This window comes from Dermochelys coriacea, chromosome 8 (genome assembly GCF_009764565.3).
Source record: "Dermochelys coriacea isolate rDerCor1 chromosome 8, rDerCor1.pri.v4, whole genome shotgun sequence".
Lineage (NCBI taxonomy): Eukaryota > Metazoa > Chordata > Testudines > Dermochelyidae > Dermochelys > Dermochelys coriacea.
The window spans coordinates 109,107,798-109,123,016 of record NC_050075.1 but is presented as its reverse complement, the minus strand read 5'-3'; the positions used below and the strand labels follow the sequence as shown (position 1 = coordinate 109,123,016).

Here is a 15,219-nt window from a genome sequence, read left to right as displayed (position 1 = left end):
GGGAAAAATTAGAGGGAACATTGCTAGGTACCACTGAATTTTTGGGGAGAAGGGAAAGAAATTATGATGACTGGTGTGTGTGTGTGTGTGTTGCTTTCCTGGTTCTTGTTCCTGTTTTTTTGCCTGGTTCCTGCTCCCTGAACTTGATGTTTCTGTCCCTGTTTCTTTTGCAGTGGGGAAAGCTATTCAGGGCCTATCTCTTGTTCCAACTGTTATATTTTTGTTCAGGCTGTTGCTGGCATAACCAGTTCATGGTTATTACTTGTTTTGACTGACAATCTACTTGCGTTTCTTACTTCATTTTTTCATCGGGGGATTGCTGTTCTGGGGTGCATCAGAATGTAACAGTCATCTGAACTCTATCACCTCTGTTGCTGTTGTGGATCTCTACCTGAGTGGTATCCCCAGTTTATTTTCTTATCAGATCTGGGCTCAGAATCTGCATTCAGAGGAAGAGAGTGATCCAACTGTTTTTCCAGAGGCTCAATCTTGAGGGGTATATTTTTAATCAGACTATCATAAATTCATGCATCCTTCTAACTATGATATTATGCCACACTGGGCAAGTTGGCAGGAGTGGCAAGGGCCTCTACTGATGCCTTGGCCATACTGTCCAACTCCAGGATTTCCATATCGAGCTCCTTCAAGAGGTACGACCTTGGTTCTGCATGGAAGCAATGATGTTTCTGTAGATCTGGGACACTCGGATCTGATACCAAGCAATAAGTCCCCTGTGCTGATCCAAAACATCTTATATGATGAAGCAGAGGAAGGTGATGCACCTCTAGAAATCAAGATTTTGCATCAGGACCAGGAACTCTCCAGATGAAAATGTGGGAGTAGCCTCAGCTTCCTCACTTTCTGAGTTAGTTAGCCGAAGGGTTTCTACTTTAAAATTACCCTGTTTTACTGGTGGAAATGTCTCATCCTGTCTTTTAAATCCTTGGAAATACCTCTACAAGTTTTCTCTGCCCATTCTGGAGGGTCGCTGACAGCCAGCAAAATCAGTGTGGTATACTCTGACTTCCTGTCAACCAATTGTTAAAAAAACAGTTAACTCCTCATACAGGATCTGATAATGTTTTTCTTGTTTCCACTCTCTTCTCCCACTAATTCTGTGGTAATAGCTGCAGTGATCAAGAACAGGATATTTACATTCTATCCCCAGTGACTAAGAGGGAAAAAATTAGATTATTTGTGAAGAAAATTATTTTCTTCATTTTATTTAAACATGAGGATAGCTAACTACCTAACTGTCTGGGTAATGTGTGACATGTTAATTTCATTTAAAAAACTAGAACAATATAAAATTAACATGGCACATTTAAATTAATGGATTAAAAAAAAGATTTGGAGATCATGGTGGATAATCAGATGAACATGAGCTCCCAGTGTGAGGCTGTGGCTAAAAGAGTTAATGTGATCCTGGGATGCATAAATAGGGGAATCTTGAATATAAGAAGAGAGGTTGTTTTACCTCTATATTTGGCACTGGTACAACTGTTGCTGTAATACCATGTCCAGTGCTGGTGCCTGCTGTTCAAGAAGGATGTTGCTAAATTGAAGAAGGTTCAGAGAAGAGCTACCAGAATGATTAAAGGATTAGAAAACATGCCTTCTAATGCTCAATCTATTTAACTTAACAAAGAGAAGGTTAAGGGCTGAGTTGATTACAGTCTAAAAGTATGTCCATGGGGCAACAAATATTTACTAATGGGCTCGTCAATCTAGCAGAGAAAGGTCTAATATAGGAGTGGGCAAACTTTTTGGCCCGAGGGCCATATCGGGGTTGCAGAACTGTATGGAGGGCCAGGTAGGGAAGGCTGTGCCTCCCCAAACAGCCTGGCCCCCACCCCCTATCCACCACCTTCCACTTCCTGCCCCCTGACTGCCCCCCTCAGAACTCCAGACCCATCCTACCCCCCTCCCAGGACCCCCCGCCCCAACCACCCCCCAGGATCCCACCCCTTATCCAACCCCCACTGCCCCCAGTCTCCTGCCCCCTATCCACACACCCCACCCCCTGACAGCCCCCTCCAGACCCCACGCCTATCCAACCCCCCCGTTCCCCTTTCTCCCCCCTCCCTGCAGAACCTCCGCCCTATCCAACCACCCCCTACTTCCTATCCCCTGACTGCCCCCCAGGACCCCTTGCCCCTTATCCAATCCCCAGCCCCCTTAACGTGCCACTCAGAGCAACATGTCTGGCAGCTGCACCGCCTGGCCGGAGCTAGGCACACTGCCTCTCTGCTCGGCAGGAGTGCGCAACCCCACCACTCAGAGCACTGGTGGCGCGGCGAGGTGAGGCTGCAGGGGAGAGGGGACAACAGGGGAGGGGTCGGGGACTAGCCTCCCAGGCCGGGAGCTCAAGGGCTGGGCAGGACGGTCCCACGGGCTGGATGTGGCCCGTGGGCCATAGTTTGCCCATCTCTGATCTAACACAATCCAATGGCTGGAAGTTGAAGCTAGGCAAATTCAGACTGGAAATAAGGCTTACATTTTTGACAGTGAAGGTAATTAACCATTGGAACAATTTACCAAGAGTCATGATAGATTATCCACCACTGACTATTTTAAAATCAAGATTGGATGTTTGTATAAAAGATATGTTGTAGGAATTATTTTGGGGAAGTTCTATGGCCTGTATATTAGATCCCTTCGGTTTTGTAATCTGTGTTTTTCTGTCACTCATGTCTCTTTCACAGTCCCAATCCCCTTCTTTTGCTTCCTTGCAGATGGAGGGAGAACTGGAACGTTTCCACCAGCAGAACATGCAGCTGGAACTGAACATCACAGAGCTACGACAGAAGCTAAAGGCCACTGACCATGAGATGCACAAGGAGCAGCAGAAGGTATGGGGCACAACCTTGATGGCAGAGAACTTTCAGCCAAGTTCATTTTGGGGAGTCCTGGACCAGATGGCCCAGATTGCCCCTCTTCCAGTTTCCAAAAAGGACTGCTCATCTTCCAGTGACCTGACCTCAGACACCCCCGTTGCTCAAGTCATACAAAATGCAAGCTGTCAGGAACATGAATAGTATAGATGCATGGCTTTGAGGACAGAGTTTCCCTTCTTGGGTATTGTGCAGAAGAGAGGCTCTGGCAGGAGGGATCAGAGACACAAGCATTCCAAGTATGAAGGCTTGTGGGAGAGTTGGATATTACAGAGAGGTAGATAGTACTGAAGCTCCAGCCATTTGGTCTAACAGAGCCTGTGTGCATTGTCCTTCTGGATATGCTGCAAGCTCTGTGTATTCACTTAGGATTCATAGAGTAGTTGGGGAGAGGGCTAAACGAACCTCTCTGCCACACCCAAGGCAGAGAGTTTGGGAATATATGGCCTTAGCAACCTATTCCCTCCCAAGAGTACCATCTGGGCTGGACTTCTGCAATGACATGCAGTAATTAGTCAGGAAAGGTGTGAGGGGGAGTTGTGCATGGATATCAAGGCATACTTATAGTTGAAGGAACCACGTCAGAGGTGTATGAAAGGTCAGAGAGGAAGAAGCAAGAGGTTTGAAAGTGGGCATGAAGGAATTTAGTAGCCAAGGACAGGATTGGGGAAGCAGGCAGGGTATAGAGTGAGCAAATAAGAAATTTTGCGCCAGAGAGAATGAGGAGAGGGTGTTGATAATGAAGCCATCAAATTAAGAACATAGCTACCATCTGCACCTGTTTTTCTGTCCTGTCACCTGTTATATTTACTTGTTGCATCTTGTTTCTAGTAAGATTGTAAGCTCTTTGGGCAGGATCTACATCAGCCTATGTGTTTGTTAGGGTGACCAGATGTCCCGATTTGATAGGGACAGTCCCAATTTTGGGGGCTTTTTCTTATATAGGCTCCTATTACCCTCACCCCCATCCCAATTTTTCACATTTGCTGTCTGATAACCCTAGTGTTTGTGCAGTGTCCAAGATAACAGGTTCCTTAACCTGAATGGGGCCTCCAAGCACCAGTGCAGTACAAGTAATAATGCAATTCTCATGGGGTGAGAAGTGTTAGTTATTGGCAAGATTTGTTACTGTCTTAAGTGTGACAGCACTCAAAGGCCAAGAAGGTTCTCTCTCCAACTGGGAGATGTCCAGATGGCACTTTCTTAAAAACAAAAAATATAAATAAGAACACATGAGGATTCTCAACAATTGAGCTAGAGCTTCCAGGAGGTCCTCATGCATGACAGCGGGCTCTGAGTGGTTGTTCGTGTATAATTCTTGCAGGAGCGAGACATGGAAGCTCTTGTGAAGCGGTTTCAAACAGATCTTCATAATTGTGTGGGCTTCATCCAGGAGCCCAAAAAACTGAAGGAGGGGATCCGGGAACTCTACGACAAATACGTGCAGCAGGCAGACATGGTGAGTTAGGGGTCTTTCCTCTCCATGGTAGATGAGCGCATTTCTGGTGTCACATCTTCTGAGCCTATGTATTGTCTCTCGTCAGGTGGAAATTGTGGGGGTTGACACAGATCTGCAGCAGGAGTACACCCGGCAGAGAGAGCATCTTGAGAGAAATCTGGCAATGCTGAAGAAGAAGGTGGTGAAGGAAAGTGAGATCCACCGAGCTGATAATGTGCGCATCATGCAGGTACATGGCCCATTTTCTTTGCTCGTGGCAGGGGCAGATGGAGGGAGAAGCTGCACACAAGATAATTCCTTTTTCTCAGGCTTCCTTGCTGCAGTAGATTCTCAGGAGTCTGAGAAGATTTCTGTTTGATACCCTCCCAGAGTTCCACTTAGACTGGAACTCTGGAAGTTTTCTAAGTGGCTGAAGAGAAGGTGTTTAAAAGTGCCGTGTTTTCTCAAACTGATGGATGGGGTGGAGTGGGATCTGTAAGGGAAGAGATGGCTGGAACAGTTGCTATTTCCAGTCTCTGTGTGAAAGTTTACACTTTCACGGTGTAAATTGCAGGAGGAAGGGGTCTCCACTATATGTGAATATCAGGCTTTTCTTTGTATAATGTAATTCTTCTTCAGGTATCCTCTGCATATTCCCAGTCATGGGATGCTCCAACTGGTGCAGGCTGGATAATGGAATCTTAGCTAGCAGTGCCCACTAGAGCCCTCAAGTGCCTTCCTTGCTCCTCCCCTCAGTGATTGTGAGGTTGAGGGTATAAAAGGTGTTCCTCAGTTCCTCACCTCAATTCCTTTCAGCCATGACCATCTGATGGATTAGGAACTACTCTGGGATTGTCCTGGATCTGTACTTCAAGTGCCTAGTTAGATTAGTTTTACTCTAGTTAATTCAGTCATAGTTAGTTTAAAATTTAAGTAGTTCTAAGTAGTTTTAGATAAATTCTGTTAGTACCAGGATGATAGAAATGAAGACTAAGAAGCTGGGCTTTAAGAAATAGGTTTCCTGTCCATCAGGTTCCTGGCAGGCGTTACTCATACTAGATATCTTCCATGTTTGGGAAGAGGTTATTCTACATCAAAATGCTCAGTATGCTCTGTGTTCATGACACAAGTGAAGGAGAGTCAAAATAGCTTGCAGGCAAATAGAGGCAGCTAAAAGGAGAGTTTTGGAGGGAATAGCTGCAGACTCTGTGCTGGGTAGTAATAGGACTTGGTGAGTGGTGTGTTTTGGCCTGTCTGAGCATAGTTTGTTGACTGTTTGTTTGTTGTTCTCTGTGTATGGGCTGTAGGCCCTATGTATGGGCTGTAGGCCCTTTCCAAAGGCTGCCAGGCTCTAACCCTTCAAGAATTTCTTCTCTTCATGTCCTTTGGCTCCTTGATTAATTTTGTTCTCAATATCTCGATTTTTTGCTGAGTTCTCATATCTTCTCTCTTTTTACCCTCCCATTTTGCTATTAGTTTAACCCCCTCCTAACTACTCTAGCCCAAGGAAATTGATGCCTCCTCTTACTGAGGCCATCCAAATTATACAGCTCCTTCTCCCTTTAGAAAGTGAACCAGTGCTCCACAAAACCAAAACCCTATGCCCTACACCATTTACCTAGTTAGATATTCCAGAATTTTCTGCCTTCTGTCTTCCTTTATTTGTGGGACAGGAAGGATCTCCAAGAAGATCACTTAGACATTCTTCTGTACACTTACAACTTCCCTGAAGTCATCTATTATCTGCAAGATATGCCATGACACAGTGTCATTATTGCTGTTTGTGGTGTGCTTGCTGTTTGACTGAAATATACCGTGTGGTCTGTTTGTTTGGGGGACCGTGTGCCGAGCCTACTGGCCTGCTAGGCAAGGCTGAGAGCTTCTTAAAGAGGTTTTGATCCCTAAGCCCTTTAGCACCCATCAACCCTTAGCCAGCGGGTGGGACTACTCAGGAAGACCCGGGCTTTAAAAAGCCCACTCCTAAGCGACCAGAGGAGCTAGTGAACAGGAGCGGCTAACACAGGAGTTTTACAAGGGAGTTCTCCAGTGAAGGAGGAACCATTACATGACCCTTGGGGTAAGTTTGTTGTCTGTACTGTGCGTGTTTAGAGGGGAAGTGTGAAGGGGGGCTAGATATACTTAACATTCTTGAAACTTAAAGCCAAAAACACCCTCTGATAAAAACAAAACATCAACAAAGGAACAAGCTGCAGGAGTAAAAAGAGAATGCCGGCAGAAGTCCAGCAACAGAGTGGGGGCTATCTAGTTTATTGCACCCAGTGCAGCATGTATGATTACTTGCCCTATGGGCAGGTGGTGTATGTGTGCATTCGGTGCAAGGAGCTCCTGGCCCTCAGAGACCGTGTACAGGATTTGGAGGCCAGGGTGGCAAAACTGGAGAAGCTAAGGGAGGCAGAGAGGTATGTTGATGAGGCTTTCCGGGACACTGTAGATTTGTCCCACCTCCGGTCAGTCAGCCCCTGCACTGTTAAGGAGGATGAAAGGCTCAGGGAAGGAGAACATCCAACAGGAGCAGAGGAAAATGATCCCATAGTTGGGACCCTCCTTCCAGATGATGTCGTGGTATCCTCTTGCACCGAGGATACCTCTCTGGGAGAGGGAATTCCAGTTATTAGGAAGAGACAGGTATTAGTAATGGGCCATTTGATCATTAGAAACATAGATAGCTGAGTTTGCGATGACTAGGAGAACGCATGGTGACTTGCCTGCCTGGTGCGAAGGTTGCGGATCTCTTGAGACATCTAGATAGACTTATGTGTAGTTCTGGGGAGGAACCGGTGGTCGTGGTACATGTAGGAACCAGTGACATAGGGAAGGATAGGAGAGAGGTCCTGGAGGCCAAATTTAGGCTTCTAGGTAAGAGATTGATGTCCAGGACCTCCATGGTAGAATTCTCTGAACTGCTTCCAGTTCCACGTGCAGGGCCAGTTAGACAGGCCAAACTTCAGGGTCTCAATGCATGGATGAGACAATGGTGTAGGGAGGAGGGGTTTAGATTTATTAGGAACTGGGGAGACTTTTGGGAAAGGGGGAGTCTATACAGGAAGGATGGGCTCCACCTAAACCAAAATAGAACCAGATTGCTGGCACTTAAAATTAAAAAGGTCATAAAGCAGTTTTTAAACTAATGGCTGGGGGAAAGCCGAGAGGTGTGGAGGACCATGTGGTTTGGACAGAGACATCCCTTAGTGGAGGATCCATTAATGGAGATTCTCTATGTCCTAATAAGCAGGACAGGATGGAAGATGATAAAATACAGGTAGGATCTGCTGAGAAACAGTCAAATGAAAAAGAGTCCCATTCAATTACATCATGTAATGGCAGACAGCTAAAAAGTGACAAGTTTTTAAAGTGCTTATATACAAATGCTAGAAGTCTAAATAATAAGATGGGTGAACTAGAGTGCCTGAGGATATTAACATAATAGGCATCACAAAAACTTGGTGGAATGAGGATAATCAATGGAACATAGTAATACCAGGGTATAAAATATATCAGAAGGACAGAACAGGTCGTGCTGGTGTGGGAGTGGCACTATATGTGAAAGAAAGCGTAGAATCAAATGAAGTAAAAATCTTAAATGAACCAAACTGTACCATAGAATCTCTATGGATAGTAATTCCATGCTCTAATAATAAGCAGTAGAGATCTATTACCGACCACCTGACCAGAATGGTGATAGTGACTGTGAAATGCTCAAGGAGATTAGAGAGGCTATAAAAATAAAAAACTCAATCATAATAATAATAATGGGGGATTTCAACTATCCCCCTATTGACTGGGTACATGTCACCTCAGAACGGGATGCAGAGATAAAGTTTCTTGTGACCTTAAATGACTGCTTCTTGGAGCAGTTAGTCCTGGAACCCACAAGAGGAGAGGCAATTCTTGATTTAGTCCTAAGTGGAGTGCAGGATCTGGTCCAATAGGTGAATATATCTGGACCACTTGGTAATAATGACCATAATATAATTAAATGTAACATTCCTGTGGCGGGGAAAACACCACAGCAGCCCAATACTGTAGCAATTAATTTCAGAAAGGGGGACAACACAAAAATGAGAAACTTAGTTAAACAGAAATTAAAAAGTACAGTGCCAAAAATGAAATCCCTGCAAGGTGCATGGAAACTTCTTAAAGATATCATAATACAGGCTCAACTTAAATGTATACCCCAAATTAAAAAAACATAGAGAACAAAAAAGGTCCATTGTGCCTAAACAACAAAGAAAAGGAATCAGTGAAAGGCAAAAAGGCATCCTTTAAAAAGTGGAAGTTAAATCCTAGTGTGGAGAATAGAAAGGAGCATAAACTCTGGCAAATGAAATGTAAAAATATAACTAGGAAGGCCAAAAAAGAACTTGAAGAACAGCTAGCCAAAGACTCAAAAAGTAATAGCAAAATTCTTTTTAACTATATCAGAAGCAGGAAGCCTGCTAAACAACCACTGGGGGCCACTGGATGATAGAGATGCTAAAGGCCATTGCAGAGAAATTAAATGAATTCTTTGCATCGGTCCTCACAGCTGAGGATGTGAGGGAGATTCCCGAAACCTAAGCCATTCTTTTTAGGTGACAAATCTGAGAAACTGTCCCAGATTGAGGTGTCATTAGAGGAAGTTTTGGAACAAATTGATAAACTATACAGTAATAAGTCACCATGACCAGATGTTATTCATCCAAGAGTTCTGAAGGAACTCAAATGTGAAATTGCAGAACTACTAAATGTAGTCTCATAGTAGCAGCCGTGTAAGTCTGTATTCGCAAAAAGAAAAGGAGTACTTGTGGCACCTTAGAGACTAACAAATTTATTAGAGCATAAGCTTTCGTGAGCTACAGCTCACTTCATCGGATGCATTTGGTGGAAAAAACAGAGGGGAGATTTATATACACACACAGAGAACATGAAACAATGGGTTTATCATACACACTGTCAGGAGAGTGATCACTTAAGATAAGCCATCACCAGTGGCGGGGGGGGGGGAGGAAAACCTTTCATGGTGACAAGCAAGGTAGGCTAATTCCAGCAGTTAACAAGAATATCTGAGGAACAGTGGGGGGTGGGGTGGGGGGGAGAAATAACATGGGGAAATAGTTTTACTTTGTGTAATGACTCATCCATTCCCAGTCTCTATTCAAGCCTAAGTTAATTGTATCCAGTTTGCAAATTAATTCCAATTCAGCAGTCTCTCGTTGGAGTCTGTAGTCTGTAACCCATTATTTAATGCAGCTTCTGTACCAAATGACTGGAAGATAGCTAATGTGATACCAGTTTTTAAAAAGGGCTTCAAAGGTGATCCCAGCAATTACAGGCCTGTAAGCCTGACTTCAGTAGCAGGCAAACTCGTTGAAACTATAGTAAAGAACAAAATTGTCAGACACATAGATGGATATGATTTGTGGGGGAATAGTCAACATGGTTTTTGTAAAGGGAAATCATGCCTCACCAATCTACTAGAATTCTTTGAGGTGGGTCAATAAGCATGTGGACATCGGGGATCCAGTGGATATAGTCTACTTAGATTTTCAGAAAGCCTTTGACAAGATCCCTCACCAAAGGCTCTTAAGCAAAGTAAGCTATCATGGGATAAGAGGGAAGGTCCTCTCATGGATCCGTAATTGGTTAAAAGATAGGAAACAAAGGGTAGGAATAAATGCTCAGTTTTCAAAATGGAGAGAAGTAAATAGTGATGTCCTCCAGGGGTCTGTACTGGGACCAGTACTATTCAACATATTCATAAACAATATGGAAAAAGGGGTAAATGGTGAGGTGGGAAAATTTGCAGATGATGCAAAACTACTCAAGATAGTTAAGTTCAAAGCAGACTGCGAAGAGCTACAAAAGGATGTCACTAATTTTGATATGGATAGAGCCCTCTTTAATGTTTTTAATGAAATAAATGCTAATGGAAACTGCATGATCATGGGAGACTTTAACTTCTGTGACAGGGCAAAGCCAGATGGCTATAGAAAAGTAGTGGGAGATAGATATATTAGCTCCAGGCTAAACAAATTCCTGGTACCAGGTTAAGTGAAATGGAAGCTGCTCCAGGTCAATTAAGAGTGCTGTCACCCTCATATCGGGTAAGCTGGTAAAAAATAGTCAGCTGCTACAAGTCAAACACGTAGCAGTGACGTGCGTGCATGGGGCCGTGAGCCATTACCCCACCATCCCAGTGGAGATAGAGGTTCAGGGAAACCCCATTGAGGTGACCGTGGGCGTAATTCCTAAACTCCCATATCCTGTAGTCATTGGGAGGGACTATCCAGGGTTTGATAATTTACTCCCCCCGGAGAGGCTGGAAGGAGGTGGGGACACTGAGGACAGCGACTTGTCACCGGGGGAATGTCAACCCCCGATGTTCGCTGAGATTTCTCAGGATCTGTTCTCAGCCCCCCAAAAGACTGGAAGACAAAAAAAGAGAAGAAGGCCGTGAAGGCCTTGGGAACCCAGATCCTGACCCAGGGCCAGAAGACCTCTCTGGTAGGCAGATGGACGCGAGCAGCCAACAGAGAAACTTCTACCACAAAAGGTGAGCCAGAAGCTGCCACCAGCCATGACGGCGGCGAGCCATTGGAAGAAGCAGAAGCCGGCCCCTGGGAGCTTGGCAGGTTAGTCCCGGGAGAGAGACTTTTGGGCGGGACCAGGCGGAGGAACCCAGATATGATAACGCCAGGAAAGAGGTGGCCGAGATCGATGGGAAACCCGTGGATGGGAAGGTCCAGGATCTTACTTTATAGTGAAGAAAGATCTCCTGTACCGCGTGGTGCAAATGCAGGAGCAAGAGATACAACAACTTCTGGTGCCACAAAAACATCAAAAAGCCATATTGAATCTCGCCCACAGTCACCTGTTTGGAGGACACCTAGGGGTAGAGAAAACCCAGGCATGGATCCTGCGGAGGTTCTTCTGGCGAGGAGTACATGAAGATGTCTGGCGATACTGCACCTCTTGTCCGGAGTATCAGTTACATAGCCCTCGCCCGCACTTGCAGGCTCCTTTGATATCTCTTCCAATAATAGAGGTTCCTTTCGAACGGATAGTCATGGATCTGGTAGGGCCCCTAGAGAAGACAGCTCGGGGCCACCAACATGTGCTTGTTGTACTGGACTATGCAACCCAGTACCCGGAAGCTGTTCCCCTTCGCAACACAGCTTCCAAGACAATAGCTAAGGAGCTAGTACAGATCTTTGCCCAAGTTGGGCTACCCAAGGAGATATTGACGAATCAAGGGACACCTTTCATGTCCAAGTTGATGAAAGATCTCTGTTCATTGCTCCATGTACAAGCCCTACGGACCTCTGTATACCACCCGCAAACAGATGGCCTTGTGGAAAGGTTCCATAGGATCCTCAAGGCCATGGTCAGGAAAGTGGTGAGCCAGGATGGGAAAGATTGGGATACCCTATTGCCTTACCTCATGTTCGTCATCCGGGAGGTTCCGCAAGCCTCCACGGGTTTCTCTCCATTTGAACTACTATATGGGCGCCACCCTCGGGGCATATTGGATATAGCCAGAGAAGCCTGGGAAGAGGAGCCAAATCCCGGAAGGAACATAGTTGAGCATGTACTGCAGATGAGAGATCGGATAGTCCAAGTTACGCCCATTGTACAGGAACACTTGGAGAGAGCACAGGAAACCCAACGAACCCATTATAACCACGAAGCGAAGCTTCTACGGTTCCAACCAGGGGGATCGGGTGATGGTACTGGTGCCCACAGCAGAAAGTAAACTGTTGGCCCAGTGGCAGGGACCCTACGAAATAATCGAAGCCTTGGGAGAGGTGAACTATAAGGCGCGGCAGCCAGGCCCCCAGAAATTGGAGCAAATTTACATCAATCTTCTAAAACCTTGGCACGATCGAGAGGCATGCTTAGTCATGCAGGAGACCCTTCCCCAGGAGGATAACTTACACGAGCAAGTGAGGATATCATCCGACTTGACACCGATCCAAAAGATCGAGGCAGCCGACATGATTAATCGCCACAGAGATGTGTTCTCTACAAAACCAGGGTAGACGACTGAGACCTATCACCAAATCCACACGATCCCCGGAGCCAAGGTAACATTGAGACCCTACCGAATCCCAGCAGCCAAAAGAGAGGAAATCAAGGCCGAAGTAAAGAAAATGTTAGAATTAGGGGTTATTGAAGAATCTTACAGTCAGTGGTCCAGTCCAATTGTTCTAGTGCCTAAACCCAATGGTACCATGAGATTCTGTAATGACTTTCGCTAACTAAATGAAATATCCCTGTTTGATGCATACCCCATATCACGCATCGATGAACTGGTTGACCAGCTGGGTAGTGTCTGATTCTTGACTATACTGGATCTGACAAAAGGGTACTGGCAGATTCCTCTGACCAAAGAAGCTAAAGAAAAGACAGCATTCTCCACCCCGGATGGGCTATTCCAGTACACCGTCCTCCCTTTTGGGCTACATGGGGCCCCAGCCACATTCCAGCGCCTCATGGATAAGCTGCTGCACCCCCATACTAGTTATGCAGCTGCATACCTTGATGATGTCATCGTCCATACGCCAGACTGGGGAACCCACTTGGAGAATGTTTGAGGCAGTACTGCGCACCTTAAGGCGGGCTGGCCTCACTGCTAATCCTGCTAAATGCGCCGTCGGGCTAGCAGAGGCTAGGTACCTGGGATATATAGTGGGAAGGGGCATAGTGAAGCCCCAAACAAATAAGCTAGAGGCAATTCAAAACTGGCCCCGGCCGACCCGAAAGAAGCAGGTCCGTGCGTTCCTAGGCATGGTAGGCTACTACCTACGGTTTATTCCCCACTTCGCCACTAGGGCAAGACCCCTAACAGACCTGGTGAAGGCCCGAGGTCCAGACATGGTAAAGTGGACCGACGCAGCAGAGGGGGCATTTACAGACCTTCGGATGGCCCTCTGTAATGACCCCGTACTCATAGCCCCAGACTTTAACAGGGAATTTATTTTACAAACAGACTCTTCCGAGGAGGGGTTGGGAGCAGTTCTGTTGCAAATGGTGGGAGAAGAGGAACACCCGATCCTCTATCTAAGCAGAAAGCTTCTCCCAAGAGAACAGAAATACGCAGTAGTCAAGAGAGAATGCCTTGCTGTGAAATGGGCTATGGAGACACTGCATTATTACCTCTTAGGCCGGCAATTTACTCTTGTGACGGACCATGCACCTCTCCAGTGGATGCAGCAGAGTAAGGAAAAGAATGCAAGGGTCAGCAGGTGGTTCTTATCCCTCCAACCATTCCAGTTCCACATACAGCACAGGGCTGGGTGCCTGGGACCATGGCAACGCTGATGGTCTGTCACGAGCATATTGCCTGGCGTCCCATGTTGCCCAACTCTATGGTGTTGAATAGAGGGGGGGATATGAGATGGGGCAAGGCCAGATGGCAATAGAAAAGTGGTGGAAGATAGATATATTAGCTCCAGGCTAAACAATCCCTGGTACCAGGTTAAGTGAAATGGCAGCTGCTCCAGGTCAATTAAGACACCTGGGGCCTATTAAGAACTTTCCAGAAGGCAGGGAGAAGGCTAGGTTGATTGGGACACCTGAAGCCAATCAGGGGCTGGCTGAAACTAGTTAAAAGCCTCCCAGTCAGTCAGGTGGGTGTGCATGTCAGGAGCTGTGGGAAGAAGTTGCGCTGTTGGAGAGGCTGAGTAATACACACCATATCAGGCACAAGGAAGGAGGCCCTGAGGTAAGGGTGAAGTGGAGCTTGAGGAAGTGAGGGCTGCTGTGGGGGAAGTAGCCCAGGGAATTGTCCTGTTTCTAAAAGGTCAGCTACCATAGCTGATACTATTAGGGTCTCTGGGCTGGAGCTCGGAGTAGAGGGTGGGCCAGGCTCCCACCCCCCAACTTTGCCCCCTGTTTAATCACTGAGACTGGGAGACAACAGAGACCGTGCAAGAAAGGATAACTTCTCCTCACCTTCCTCACTGGCTTATGATGAAAATGGCTCAGTAGACTGTGACCCTTGTCTCTCTTGAGAGAAGGGTTACGTGGAGGGTCACAGTGAGCCTCTGAGGCTAGTGAAATCCGCCAGTAAACGCGGGACCCATGGAGGCAAGGACAGAGCTTTGTCACACTTCCCAGATATAGACTGGAGGACAAGTGCTAGTAATAATAATAGGGCTCAGATTTTCCTAGATGCGATAGCTGATGGATTCCTTCATCAAGTAGTTCCTGAACTGACAAGAGGGGATGCCATTTTAGATTTGGTTTTGGTGAGTAGTGAGTACCTCATAGAAGAAATGGTTGTAGGGGACAATCTTGGTTCAAGTGATCATGAGCTAATTCAGTTCAAACTGAACAGCAGGATAAACAAAAATAAATCTGCGACTAGGGTTTTTTATTTCAAAAGGGCTGACTTTCAAAAATTAAGGAAATTAGTTATGGAAGTGGATTGGACTGAAGAACTTATGGATCTAAAGGCAGAGGAGGCCTGGGATTACTTCAAGTCAAAGCTGCAGAAGCTATCAGAAACCTGCATCCCGAGAAAGGGGAAAAAATTCATAGGCAGGAGTTGTAGACCAAGCTGGAGGAGCAAGCATCTCAGAGAGGTGATTAAGAAAAAGCAGAAAGATTACAGGGAGTGGAAGATGGGAGGGATCAGCAAGGAAAGCTACCGTATTGAGGTCAGAACATGTAGGATAAAGTGAGAAAGGCTAAAAGTCAAGTAGAGTTGGACCTTGCAAAGGGAATTAAAACCAATAGTAAAAGGTTCTATAGCCATATAAATAAGAAGAAAATAAAGAAAGAAGTGGGACCACTAAACACTGAGGATGGAGTGGAGCTTAAGGATAATCTAGGCATGGCCCAATATCTAAACAAATACTTTGCCTCAGTCTTTAATGAGGCTAA

General features: G+C 45.9%; 1 protein-coding gene across 5 annotated transcripts in view; it reads left to right on the top strand.

Moving 5' to 3' along the window:
- CFAP57 (cilia and flagella associated protein 57) overlaps positions 1 to 15,219 on the top strand; it is a 146,218-nt gene that overhangs the window by 116,700 nt on the left and 14,299 nt on the right. For all 5 annotated transcript variants that reach the window (XM_038412189.1, XM_043491334.1, XM_043491336.1 and 2 more), the window contains 3 exons: positions 2,736 to 2,852; positions 4,219 to 4,353; positions 4,439 to 4,582. In XM_038412189.1, the coding sequence (XP_038268117.1) occupies positions 2,736 to 2,852; positions 4,219 to 4,353; positions 4,439 to 4,582 (396 nt within the window). The remainder of the gene's footprint in view (positions 1 to 2,735; positions 2,853 to 4,218; positions 4,354 to 4,438; positions 4,583 to 15,219) is intronic.